The sequence below is a fragment of the Siphateles boraxobius genome, unplaced genomic scaffold (assembly GCF_051911475.1).
Source record: "Siphateles boraxobius isolate OS27281-9 unplaced genomic scaffold, OSU_SipBor_1 118, whole genome shotgun sequence".
Lineage (NCBI taxonomy): Eukaryota > Metazoa > Chordata > Actinopteri > Cypriniformes > Leuciscidae > Siphateles > Siphateles boraxobius.
Genome location: NW_027508720.1, coordinates 650,022 through 664,125, shown reverse-complemented (window position 1 = coordinate 664,125; position 14,104 = coordinate 650,022). Strand labels below are relative to the sequence as shown.

General features: G+C 37.1%; 1 protein-coding gene across 5 annotated transcripts in view; it reads left to right on the top strand.

Moving 5' to 3' along the window:
* atp11b (ATPase phospholipid transporting 11B) overlaps nucleotides 1-14,104 on the top strand; it is a 63,009-nt gene that overhangs the window by 29,925 nt on the left and 18,980 nt on the right. For all 5 annotated transcript variants that reach the window (XR_013194699.1, XM_077202166.1, XM_077202151.1 and 2 more), the window contains exons 19-28: nucleotides 919-1,122; nucleotides 1,999-2,152; nucleotides 2,303-2,405; nucleotides 2,962-3,107; nucleotides 3,193-3,252; nucleotides 5,388-5,515; nucleotides 6,530-6,668; nucleotides 11,358-11,423; nucleotides 11,500-11,603; nucleotides 12,884-13,049. Coding sequence is in view for 4 of the 5 variants with exons in the window: in XM_077202166.1 (XP_077058281.1) it covers nucleotides 919-1,122; nucleotides 1,999-2,152; nucleotides 2,303-2,405; nucleotides 2,962-3,107; nucleotides 3,193-3,252; nucleotides 5,388-5,515; nucleotides 6,530-6,668; nucleotides 11,358-11,423; nucleotides 11,500-11,603; nucleotides 12,884-13,049 (1,270 nt within the window). In the remaining variant the exon portion in view is untranslated. The remainder of the gene's footprint in view (nucleotides 1-918; nucleotides 1,123-1,998; nucleotides 2,153-2,302; nucleotides 2,406-2,961; nucleotides 3,108-3,192; nucleotides 3,253-5,387; nucleotides 5,516-6,529; nucleotides 6,669-11,357; nucleotides 11,424-11,499; nucleotides 11,604-12,883; nucleotides 13,050-14,104) is intronic.

Sequence of the window (14,104 nt, the reverse complement as noted above, 5' to 3'; positions counted from 1 at the left end):
GAGTGAGTGCATTACCGCTCGCGCTAAAGACATGCCATCGTGGAAAGAAGATAAATAACATATTACTTAAGGGCTATTTAGTTTGTTTAATAAAATAACAAATTGTAATCTGGCACTATAAAGAAAATCAAATCAAATTTAATTGACCTTTAAGGGGGGCGAGGCGAGCCGTTGGGAGGGCGGGGCGCCCCCCTCATATAATGGTAGGGGAAACGCTGTACATTTACACATTTGGTGTACCACTTTAATTATAACTTTTTATTTAGTGATTTTGTTTTCCCTGGTTAAGCATTGGTGCAAAAAAGGCTTAAAAAGCAAAGTAGTTCAAAATTAACTGGAAAAAGTGTCTTTATTCAAAAATTAAATGTGTTTTTCTAAAAAAAAAATTGTAGAGTAAATATTTGATAATATATAAATATGTACTCAATAAAATAATAATAATTTCTGTTTTTATATATATATATATATATATATGTGTGTGTGTTTGTGTATATATATATATATATATATAATGTGTGTGTGTGTTTATATATATGTATATATGTGTGTGTGTGTGTTTAATGTTTGTGCAAAAAGTTTTTATTTAAAAAAAAAATAATGGTATTTTATTCTGATTTGACAATTCATTAATTGAAATGAAGGAATTATTAACTGAAATAAAATATTTTAACAAATTAAACTTATTTTATTTCAGCTAGTCTAACATTTCTGATTTTCATTTGGTTCAAGTTGCAGTGCTAAAATAACTAACTCAATTAAAATATAACTTAATACAAAACTATATAGACATTTATGCATATATATATATATATATATATATATATATATATATATATAAAAAGTTTAAATTCAAATGTCTTCACCACAGCATCACACTATAGTTCTTTTAATTCTGGCTGTGTTGTTGTGTGTGTGCAGGCTGCAGGACAAGGTCCAGGAGACGATTGAAGCGCTGCGATTGGCTGGGATCAAGGTGTGGGTGTTGACCGGTGACAAGCACGAGACGGCGGTCAGCGTGAGCCTCTCCTGTGGGCATTTCCACCGCACCATGAACATCCTAGAGCTCGTGGAGCAGAGATCAGACAACGAGTGCGCAGAGCAGCTCCGCAGACTCGCCAGGAGGTACAGCACTCTCTCAGGCAGACATGATATATGTGACCATGGACACATTCGTCCGTCGTCACAAAGGTCAAGTTTTTGAAATTGAGATGAGTATATAATCTGAAAGCTGAATAAATAAGCTTTCCATTGATGTATGGTTTGTTTGGATGCATATTTGGACGAGATACAACTATGTGAAAATCTGGAATCTGAGGGTGCAAAAAAATCGGAACATTGAGAAAATCACCTTTGAATTTGTCCAATTATGTTTGTGCTTGTGCTGCATTCACTCACAAAAATATTTTTTTTATACATTTACAGTAGGAAATTTAGAAAATTTCTTCATGGAACATGATCTTTACTTAATATCCTAATGAGTTTCGGCATAAGAGAAAATGCGAATTTTGACCCATACAATGTATAGTTGGCTACTGCCACAAATAAACCCGTGCGAGTTGTGACTGGTTTTGTGGTCCAGGGTCACAGATAATGGTCAATAAGGCCTGCACTCTCTAAAAACAACAAAAACTGTTATTATTTTAGCTTAAACTTTATTTTGTCATTGTTACAGTGTAATTATACATTTAAGTACGGAGTAATATTAATTGACTACATGTACTTACTATAGTATAGGGTTAGGGTTTGGTTAACTGCATGTAATTATGCATAATTTACTATTATTACTATAAGAACATGTAACATGTAAAAAGGACACTGTAAAATAAAGTGTTACCCTATTTTATTTATTTTTTGCTTTTTGTGGTGGTGCAAGTGCAAAATTCGTCAGGGCAAGTGAAAATGTGACCGTTTTAATCCCTGAACTAATGTGTTGTTGATGGAGAAATGTTCAGCTGGTGTGTTTGAGATGGGTGTGATGGTGTGCCTGTGTTTGTCCAGGATCAAAGAGGATCATGTGATCCAGCACGGGCTGGTGGTGGACGGGGCGAGTCTTTCTCTGGCTCTGCGGGAACATGAGAAACTCTTCATGGATGTGTGTAAGAACTGCGCAGCGGTGCTCTGCTGCAGAATGGCTCCTCTCCAGAAAGCCAAGGCGAGTTACCTTACCCCTTCGCGTGTGTGTGTGTGTGTGTGTGTGTTCAGGTTTCAGGGCATAGGTCGCACACACTTGGACGCTATATTGGCCCACACTACCCTGTTGTTTTCATAGCGCTGGTGTTAAAGGTTCCTGTGTGTTTGGCAGGTGGTGAGACTGTTCAAGACTTCCCCAGAGAAGCCCATTACATTAGCCATCGGAGATGGAGCCAATGATGTCAGCATGATCCAAGAGGCTCACGTTGGTATCGGTAGGTGCCCGAACAGAAACTTAAACGGATAGTTCACCCAAAAATGAAAATTAGCCCATGATTTACTCACCCTGAAGCCATCCTAGGTGTATAAAACATACTTATTTCAGTCTTGTAGGAAAATGCATGGCTCCACATCAGAAGGCCTTTATTAACCCCCGGAGCCTGTGGAGCACTTTTGGGATGGATAAAGGCACTTTTATGATGGATAGATGCACTTTTATGATGGACAGGTGCACTTTTATCATGGAAAGATACACTTTTATCATGGATAGATGCACTTTTATCATGCACTTTTATGATGGATAGATGCACTTTTATGGGCTTCAAAGTCTCGTCCTCCATTCACTGCCATTATAAAGCTTGGAAAAGCCAGGACATTTTTTAATGTAACCCTGATTGTATTTGTCTGAAAGAAGAATGTCATGTACACCTAGGATGGCTTGAGGATGAGTAAATCATGGGCTAATTTTCGGGTGAACTCCCTTGAGCCATTTGCAATTCGGATGTTATTGCAGGAATTTCAGTTAAGCTAATTGAATTAAACTCTATACAGGAATCATGGGGAAAGAAGGAAGACAGGCCGTAAGAAACAGCGACTATGCAATCGCGAGGTTCAAGTTCCTCTCCAAATTGCTGCTTGTACACGGCCATTTCTACTACGTTAGAATAGCAACCCTTGTGCAATACTTTTTCTACAAGGTACGTTTTCTCAGAGTGGAAGCCTTTTGTGTTGCTTTCGAGAGATTTGCGTTCTTATAATTCTCTTTGTTTTCTTTTCTTGTAGAATGTGTGCTTTATCACTCCCCAGTTTTTATACCAGTTCTTCTGTTTGTTCTCACAGCAAGTAAGTGTGTCTTGATGTCATGTCGACTTGAATGTCAATGTTGTGCAGTCCTTAACCTGTGTGCTGTTTAAAACCCTGTAACACCTTCTGTGTGTGAGAGTGTGTATCCATCCACACATGCACAGGTCCGAGACCTTCGTCTTTGCAAGCACTCATGTAAATATGTGAACATAATGAACATGCTCCTGAACACTAAATCTTTCTCTTATTTTCAATCTCCCTCCTTCATTTTCAATGAATGGTCATTTTTGACCAGTATAAGATCAGATCAGTTTAAAAAATAAATACAAAACCCGTCCTAATTGAAAGAAAACAAGTTGACAAAAAGATTTAATCCAATATTTGGTGATAATCTAGCATAACGAGAGATGTATAAGATATTTTTGGTACGCCGGTCATTTTTGACCAGGAACACCACAAGTGTGACTTTGTGCCATTTTGTACAAGATAAAAGCATTTTGACAAAAACGTTCGGGTTAAACATTAAAGCACACTAGTGTGATAAATTGTACAAAAAAAAAAAATAATATATATATATATATATCGGGGTTTCCGTTGTCCGGTAATTACCGGACATTGGCCGGGGGAAAAATGAAATGTCGGACAAAATTAAATCTCTCCGGTCAAATTGTCCGATTAAAATTAATAATCCAGCCCCCCTAACACAAAAATCTGAATTTGAGAATAAGCCTAAAATGTATAAAGCAAAAATACACCGAACTTTGGCTATTTTATAAATATAAAGGAACAGGCTCTACCGTTTAAAAATTATGAAACCACATCGCATGCTGCATTTCAAATAAAGCGCACGCCTAAAACAGCTGTAATACAGACCTAAACAGCGAACGATTGAGTGAGACGTTTCAAATATGGCCAGGCCCAGGCAGACTAGCCTTAAAAGCTTATTTCAGAGGCCAGACGATGGTGAATCAGGAACATCTCATTATAGCCTATAGATCAGTGGTTCTAATCCGCGCACTTGTACAGTTTTTTTTTCTCTCATCAAAACTGAATAGCATATGCTCATCAGTGCATGGTTACAGTCTATATCAAGCAGGGACACGTTTGCGTGCATTTTATTTTGTGATTTCACCGGAATGAATAGAGAGTCTCCTCAACGGCAATAGATTGAAACGCGCGTCCGAGTGAATATTGCGCAACTCGCGCAGCGCGTCTTCCATGCAGCTGATAGCAGCGGACACGAGAGCTCAGCTTGATTTCAAAAACAACAGATTTTAGCGCTAGATCTCTTTTTTAATAGCGAACTAAATTAATAATCTGCTAGCTAACTGGAGATGTTTTATTTATTAGGCACACCGTGCCTCAATGTTTCAAAAAGTGAATGTGTGTGAAACCATAGTAAAAACAATCGGCGTTGATTGACGCCAATCAGACGTTCATGTTTTTTTCCGTCTATTTGAAAGTTAAGCTAATAATAACAACATGTTGCATTCTATACGGCCTGATTGTAATTTTTTTAAGTTACACAGACTGCCTCCAGTTTTCCTCAACTTGACCAATTAAGAGGCGATATTTGACCGGTATATCATCAAAATGTCCGTAAAACGAAACCTCTGCCGGTCACTTTGACCGGCACCATTTTTTTACAGCGGAAACTCTGATATATATATATATATTACACTGCAGAAAGGGCATAAGCCATATGAGACCTGAATATCAAAGAAGTGGGATCTTTTAAATGCATAGCATTATAATGATTAATTCTCTACAAATAGAGCTATTCAGATCATCTGGTGAAATTTTCATATCGCAGGAAAACAAAACATCGCAATGTCAGTTTTCTTTTCCAATATCGTGAGCCCTACTTGGGGTGCAGTCACATTTGCCATTGTTCAGCGAATTATTTTTACAAGCAAAAGCCAGTCATTTCAAAAGGAATGAGTAATGATGTGAATTTTCACAACTGGTTAAAGTTAGTCATGTGGATTCTGCTGGGTGACCTTTACACTTTAAATTGATTCTTCTGTATAATACACATTATTCTTTGCTCAGACAATATAGCCTACACAGAGCCTTTTCTCTTTTATTGTACGGTCTCTGAAATGTTGGTTAAGTCTGGAGATTTCTGTTTGACCTTTGACCTTTATGATGTGTGATTTCTCTTGCTCTCGCAGACTCTTTATGACAGCGTGTATCTGACGCTGTATAATATCTGCTTCACCTCTCTGCCCATACTGGTGTACAGTCTGTTTGAGCAGCTGGTGCATCCACATGTTCTGCAGAGCAAACCAGCACTTTACAGGTACACCAGCACACGCCACTGACACACACACACACACACACACCAGGCCACAGGAAATACAGCAGATTTAAATAATACCAAAACACTGTTTTTTCATTTAGGGGAAACGATTAGTGAACACCATATTTTTAAATCAGTCCTTAACATGGTGAAATGAGCAAAAATTTGTTTTAAAGTAAAGTGCTTACAATTATAAAATCATATAGATTAAACCTAAGCTCTCAGGGCAGTTTTGTATTATTTTACATTTTGCCAATATTTCATCATGTAATATTCAGTCATTTTAATCAGTTGTACTCTTCTTAAAATGGCATATAAATGTAGTTGGTGAAAATAATTTTACTAAATTTTAATGAAAGAACATATATATAGAATGTTCTTTCATTAAAATTTACATTTTATTTTCACTAAAACACATTTTTGCTTTATCAAAGTGTATATATTAGCACACACACAGTATATTCTTTTTATGATATCAATGTAGTTGATAAATAGATAAGTGAATTTAATACCAGGGTTATTATTGTTAACTAAAAAAAACATCACTTAAAAAATAAACATTAACTGAATTGAAATAAAAAACTTAAATTTATTTTATTTCTGCTAGTTGTACAGCAACATTACCTCATTTTTGTTTAGTTTAGGTTGAAGCACTAAAATAACTAAAACCTAATAAAAAATATACTTTTTTTAACTCACAGAATTTAAAAAACACACAACAACATTGATAAAGCTTAAAAAATAAATAAAATGAAAAACATGACATAAAAATACAATTTAATTCAAAATATTAACCAAAAAATAAACCCTTTAGTAGTTCAACTCGTTTAAGGTTTTCATCTATTTATATTTTATTTTATTTCAGCTTTATTTCAGTTAACGAAAACTTTTTAAGTAGTTTTATTTGGCAATAATAGCACTTATAAAATGTACCAGCTCTTTTTGTGCAGTAAATTCGGGTTGGTTTTAATTGATTGTTGATTGTAATTTGAGCCTTTATTTTCCCTTCATCAGAGACATCAGCAAAAATTCCCAGCTTTCCTTCAAAACCTTTTTGTACTGGACCTTCCTGGGCTTCTGCCACGCCTTCGTGTTCTTCTTCGGCTCCTACATCCTGATGGGAGAGGACACCACGCTGATGGGAAATGGACAGGTCAGCTCTACCTCTCCAGCTTTATCTCCTCCTGTCCTCCTGTTCTGTCATTCCAGCTCTTTTGTGTCTGTGGCTCGACTCTCATTTTGCTAGCATGAAAGTCTTTGAAATCCTCCACAACGCGTTCTGTATAGATCTCAGAGATGCGATCTGAATTATTTAGCTCCAAGGGCTTAAGATAATGAATGCACTTAAACGTTAATAACCCTTACTTAGCCTTAGTGACTATTGATTAACTTCAGCTTACAGACACAAAGCATCAATCCTCAAACTAATTACGCCGTTATCTGGCACATGTGTACCACACTGTTAGGTGTCAGTGGATGTTGGCTTTTACTACTTATCCATATTCTCTCTCTTTTTCTGCTTCTCTCTTTCTCTTTCCCGCTGTGCATGCTCTCAGATTTTGCGAGCTAACAGGCAACTGGTAAGAGTTGAGTGGATTCCAGTTGATGCATGTGTCTTTTCTGATGACCAGCTGTCTCTGTGGTTTGCTTCGGCACGAGTGGCTCTGATCTGTGTTCTTTTGATACACTGCCATCCTCTATTACGACGAGTTTTGGAAGCGCTGCCTCACTCGGCTTTTGCATGACAGCAAATGGTTTCCGAAAGCCGGAATCTCTCTGATATAAAGCGATTGAGCAGGGTTTGTCACGGGTTTCATTTTGGAGGAATTTATAGCCTCCAGACATTTAGTTTGCAGAGTCACACTAGAGCTGAGAAACAAAGGCTACAATATGATACATGGTTCACAATACCGATATTATCACGATACAGTAGGGCTGTAACAACATTTCGCAATACAAAAATGCAACTATGTATCGTGGATAGTGACAAATGCAGTGCTGAAGTGCCAACTTGCCTCTCCCTATGGAGGATCCCTATACCACTCTACAGATAAAGCGTTGTGCAATTTTTCGGTTCGCGTACCTACCCGAAGTGATAAGATAAAATAAAATTCTGCATCAAAATTTATAGACAAGTAGTTTGTTTAGGCATGGTTTTTAAGGAATTACAAACCTGCGCACATATATTTAAACGCACATAACTATAGAATCAATTCTTAATGCGCATGTGAACGCCATCAGCGTCTATCACAGGTTCACGTTTAAAGTCTGTTTAGAGAGAACGGTGTCGTCTTAGCGGCCCCTAATTTAATAACAAATGATCATTTAGACGGAAGTGAATCAATCAAAACTAACTTTAGCTGGAAAAAACATTTTTCAAGAACCACTATAAAACTAAACCAATCTCTGTTACATTAAATTATATGTTTATCTCTGTAAAGCTGCTTTGAAACAATCTACATTGTTAAAAGCGCTAAATAAATGAGGATACTTGACTTGACAATATGTGTTGTGTTTAGTTCACCCAAAATAAATTACTGTCAGAACTGCATTAAACTACTATATATAATGCTGAATATAATGCATAATAATGCAATGGGGGAATATTTCTAGGTCCTGATAATGCCAAATGTCTTGTTACCAGTAAAAAGTGGCCTACATTTATTTTAAATATATCTAGTCAGAGTGAAAGCTTATTCGTCTAAGATAATTCAGTATTTTAAGCTTCAGAATCATGAGTATTTTACTCTGGTGTCACTGTTGTCGATACAGCAATTCTGCGATGATCGATATATTGCTTGACAATCCTATAATGATGCTTCACGATATATAAAACAAAATGCCTGTGAAAAGTTTAAGTGCAGATTTTCTCTTTATTCAAGTCCAAACTGTTAGAAAACAGCACAAAAAGTACATCAAATTCAAAAACATTTTAAGTAAATTAAACCTTTTATGCTTATGCTTTTTAAAAGCTTGAACTTTTCTTTGTGTTTAAACTGACACATTTAACTGCTTATCGACTTGTTTTATATCAAAATTTACCAACCTCTTTTATTTAAAACTGGGAACATCTCCGTGTTTACCAGCTTCCTTACAAATAAACCTGGGAATCGTGTTGTTAAAAGGAACCAACTTGGGTATTTTACAAATATGACTATACCAGCATTTCCCTCTAGCATTTTGAGCGCTGTTGAGCAGATTCTTAAACGCCTCTGATTGGTCATTGTAGGGCTGGGCGATAAATCGATTTTATCGATTAACTCGAATGTGTAGTTTACGCCGATTTTTTTTTAAATGAAAATCGTTTTTCTCTTTAACCACCGCCGACGCTCCCCTCTGGGCTCCCGTAGTTCTGCCCGGGCTCAGCGCTTGCCATGATAGAGATACACAAACAACATGGCAAATGATCAAGACCGCGGCAGCAGAAGCTCAGCCACCGAAAACATTTACAAGCTGAATCTGCAGGGCCGCCAACTCTCACGAGTTCACTGTGAGAGACTCAATTCTGTCACTTTTTACACGCTCTCACGCCACACATCCATTTTTTCACGCAGAGAAAACTAAGCAAAGAGGACACTGACACCGACAGACAAGACAGAGATATGAAACAGATTCTCAGCTCTCAGATTCTGTCAATTTTATTACGAAATTCAAACAATAAACACCGTTTTGGCGCTTGTAAATGTGACGTGAAAGAACGCTGGCAGATCTCAGTTCAAGCGGCACGTGAACCGATCATCTGTTACTCTTTACTACCAACTTACCGAAATGTAATAAAATCGATCGATCAGTGTTTTTCAACTGCGGAAAGATGTCCATAAAACAGCTGGAGAACAACATATGCCACGTAACGTTACATTTACCTCAGGATGGCTTTTAATGACCCATAGCACGCATGTGGACTTAAAATAATTGCTATAGAGAGGAGTATTTTGCTAAATATGATAACTATATTACATATTTATTATATTTTTACCTATATCATTAACATCGTATAACGTTGTTATTATAAAAAATGCATTATATTTAATTTGAGTTAGTTTTAACCTTTAATAATACCAGCTGACAGGGCTCTCTGTATGTTTACAGTGTAAGCCTGTTTATTGGTCCAATGAGGGTTTCCAATAATACAGGTGAAGGTCTCTGCGTGTTACTGTCTTTTCTCGTGGCAAAGTATTTTTGGTTAAATGCAATACATTTTCTCGTATGTATTTACTCGTTACTTCATCTGACTCCATAAATGAAAGGTTTTAATAATATCTGTGCCTCACTAAAGATGAGCGAATGTTTGACTATTCCGTTTAACTCTTCAATGAAACCATGTCAGAGTCAGTTAAAATAATCAAATGTAACAATTTATTATGTCAGGTAAATGTATCATGCCAATTTCATAATCAATTCAAAGATAATCGATACAAAACATCAAATGCTCTGGAATAGAGAGAAGATGCAAACCCGACTTTAAGAAATACATGAGGCTGAGAGGTCTTCCTCTCAGCCTCACGGACCGATCTGAAGTACAGAAAAGGCCCTGAGCTCTCGCTGCGTTTCATTATATACTCAGACCTCATTTCAAATCTAAACATCATTCACAGTGGAAATGTACCTGTAAGTCACCATTTGCTAGCAGTGGAAAATTAGCATTCAGTCAAATGGTCGAAGGTGTTAACTCAAAGACACACCCTCCAGTTTTGGAGGGTGTGGAAGATATTTCTAAACTTCCTAAGAACTTTATTACCTTTTGGGTTTACTTCTTTGGGAATGAGACATTTTTACCAGTCGTACCGAGACATTTCAAATAATACCAAATATGTATAAAACTAGATGATAATCATTCACATTAAACCATTTAGATTCTTGTGTGAGTTTGGGAGACCTCTGCCAGGATGAAGAATGGGGGAGAGAAATGTAGATTAGGATGAGGGAGGTGAGACCTTCGTCTCAATAGTGCATGAGGGGGAGTTCAAATGTTAATTTCCTTTGTTTTCTCAGAGAGTGGCCCTCTCTTAAAGTCCTTCAAGTTTTTCCAGTCTTACAACAGCATTAGGTGAATTATTATTTTTTTTGGAGAACAATTAACACATTAACGTATCTACTGTACCTATTTATGCAAAGGAATTTATATTGAATCAAGATCAGAATCAAATTGAAGTTGAAATTGTGAAATTTGTGTTAAGCAATAATAAAAACAGTAGCATACCAGTAAACTTAATAAAATTATGTTTAGTTACCAAATAATTTGATGCAAGTTTTTTTGTTTTTTTACACATCCCCCCAATCCCAATCCACCCATTTTATTTTATGTTACATTTTCATTGTTTTCACAGACAGGGCCTGCCCTCTTGTCTTTTTGGCTTGTTGTTTCTGATTGCACTTTAATCGAGATCAAATCCCAGAAGGGAATATTAAAACAAAATAAAGTTAAAACTTGTTTTGAACAATTTCTTTGTCATCTGCAGATTGATTTTAAGTAGGGAAAGAAAAAAATCGATTTAAATCGTAAATAGGATTTTTGTGAAAAAATCAGGGATTTTATTTTTAGGCCATATCGCCCAGCCCTAGGTCATTGTGTTCACGTTTTCATCAGATATACCTGTAATTGGCTACAATCATCAGCGCTTCCAAAACATGTTGTAAATAGACATCTTTGACGGTATCAGTGAATATATTAGGGATCCGCTGATAGACGCATAAGTATCAATTAGCGCATCGCACGGAGAACGACAACGATATGTCGACCTATCGATATTTTGTCCCGCCCCTAATTCGCAACATACAACATCAACAACCCGGTGGGCTAATCTTTTGAAACACCCTTTAAATATGTGTTTGTTTCTTGCAGATGTTCGGAAACTGGACGTTTGGCACTTTAGTATTCACTGTGATGGTTATTACGGTCACGCTGAAGGTAAGTCACAGGTGAATGCCACATCGATGGGTTTGTAAATGACCCGTGGGCTTGATGTGGACCGTTCTCTCCACAGCTGGCCTTAGAGACACACTTCTGGACGTGGATGAACCACTTCGTCACATGGGGCTCCATCGCCTTCTACTTCATCTTCTCCTTGTTTTACGGCGGCATCATCTGGTACAGTATTGCCTGTGTTTTCCCATAATGCCTACAGCAGAACAAGCAGGACACTGCATATAATAGGTTGTTCTCATGAAATGGTGGCATTTATTTCTAATTTTGTTTAATTTGAAAAAGTTAATCAATGAACTTTTATGTGTTCCAAAGTATTATAATCCTCATAGAAATAGAGGGTCTACCTTAGAAGAATGTGTCTTTCCCATTATTCAGATTTTAGAGGTCAACAAATCCTTATACAAGGATCCCCAATCCTTAATATGCGGTTACAACCTTGCATTGTAACTGGTCATGTACACCACACAAATCCCTTCATTTTTTAAATGTATTTATTTAATTAAATGTGTAAATTGTGAACAATTATAAATAATAGTCGAGTGATATTGATTCTTTGATGGTCGATGCTGATATCTTCGAGAGCAAGGTGGCTGATGGCACCATCTATCTGATAAGGTATTTGACAAAAGTAAAGATGAATTGGTGATCAGATGCTGTCAAAATAAAAAGTCTGCTTCGCCTTAAAATTAAAGTCCCGTTTGCGACACATCGGCAAACCACTGGTGCCGTTACTTTAAAAAATGCCAAATATCGGTCAATGTATACGTGTACCTTGGCTATATACAGTATATCGTTTGACCACTAATTATTAAACTTTGAATCGATGACAGTTTGTTGAAACCTGTCGACTGAACTAGTACAGTTCTACAGATGACAACGCGTTTTGTTTTTTTTTAACACGGGACGTAGCGCAGTGACATGGAAATGAGTGCAGGGTCTCAAAACGAGTTTTTAAAAGTTGATCTTGTAACTTGACACTCTGTTTTAAAAACATGCCATACACGATTTTGACATGTATAGTCATTCTAAAATCTTAGATCTGTTGGAAAGTAATTTTGTTATTAAAGTTTTTTTTTCAAACCCTTGCGCCGTAATCTAGAACGATTCAAGTCTCTGGTTACTGGGTTTTATTTTTGTCCTGTGTAAGAAAGTTGGAAGTCAGGAACTATGTATAAATTGGTTGTTTTCTCTTCTAAACAGTGTTTATTGAATTGCGTTGATTTTCTGGTAAAAATAATTTGCTCTTTGACATGGGATCCGGTCCCACATGACCAGTAGCAATGCACTGGATTTTAGTCAAGATGTGGTGCTCAATATTTGGCTCTGCCTCTGAAACAATTGCCCGTTTGCTCATTAGTTGGATATTTGACCGCTCTAGTATCAAACCCTTGTTGGTTTCACCTAACTGGAGATGTCACCTAACTGGATTTCCCCCCCGTTAGGCCGTTCCTTCACACACAGGACATGTACTTCGTCTTTGTTCAGCTGCTGTCCAGCGGCTCGGCCTGGTTCGCCATCATCATCATCATCATCACCTGCCTGTTTCCCGATGTCATCAAGAAAGTCTTTTACAGGCACCTGCACCCAACCAGCACGCAGAAATCTCAGGTGAGCGTCACACTTCAAACCCTGACTCAGATTGAGAGAGAGATGCCAATATTGTGCTAGATTTATGCTTTTCTAAGTGTACACTGAAGCATGTGTCTCACGTCACCGCATGAATCCTCACCAGCAGCTTCAACTCACCTTCACTTGAACTCTCTCAGAACACGCAGAAGAGTTTTAATATTTGTAATGCTGTACTGATGCAGTATGTCTGGACTCTGGAAGGGCAATGCATCTTGTCTGGTAGAATTATGAGAATAGATAATGGCAGGTTGTAGCGTCATGATTATTTTTTGTGGTTATTTTCTGTAACTAAGTATTCGTGTGAAAAAAAAACTTCCTCACTGATAAGATGTTAAAGTTCCTCATTTACATGACATAATAATTCCTCATTTGAGTGAGACTACAATTGTCAGCATACCAAAGTTTTAGTAGTCCTTACCAATTCCAGTGATATTCCATGAATATCAAAACAAATGTTCTCTATATAACATGTACACCATTATTTAAAAAAGTTTAATATTAACAGTTATTAATAACAATGGCATGTGGCGTTTTAGGGTTCCAGTCTGCTAAATTATTCTGGTGCCACTATAAAGGCTCCGATAAACACTTTGTCCAGTATATTCGTGGTTTTACTCATGTCCGACCTCAACGGACTGAGCGAAAGAAATTAACCTCGTCAAAGGCGGTGAAGCCCCAGAGACACACATACCTATTATGTGTTAATCGTCACAAATGAATGACAGCTTGAAGGAGTTTAACAGCCTGCTCAAAGTTTTCCAGACAGGTCAAACTGACAAGCTTTTTTGAACATCCTAAGCAAACTCAAACACGTTTTGGTTTGTCCAATTTAATTTGAGATGACGGCACACCTGATCATTCTGCGATTTGGGTACATCGGGGACTTGACGGCACAAACTCTCTGATAATGTGCTTTAATTTCTGTTGTGAATGAGAAACTTCAAACGGCAAACACTCCGAAGCTGAACAAGACGCTGCTACCCGTTTAAATCAAGGAGTGCGGACTAGCTAATACATCAGGGAAGTTAAATACA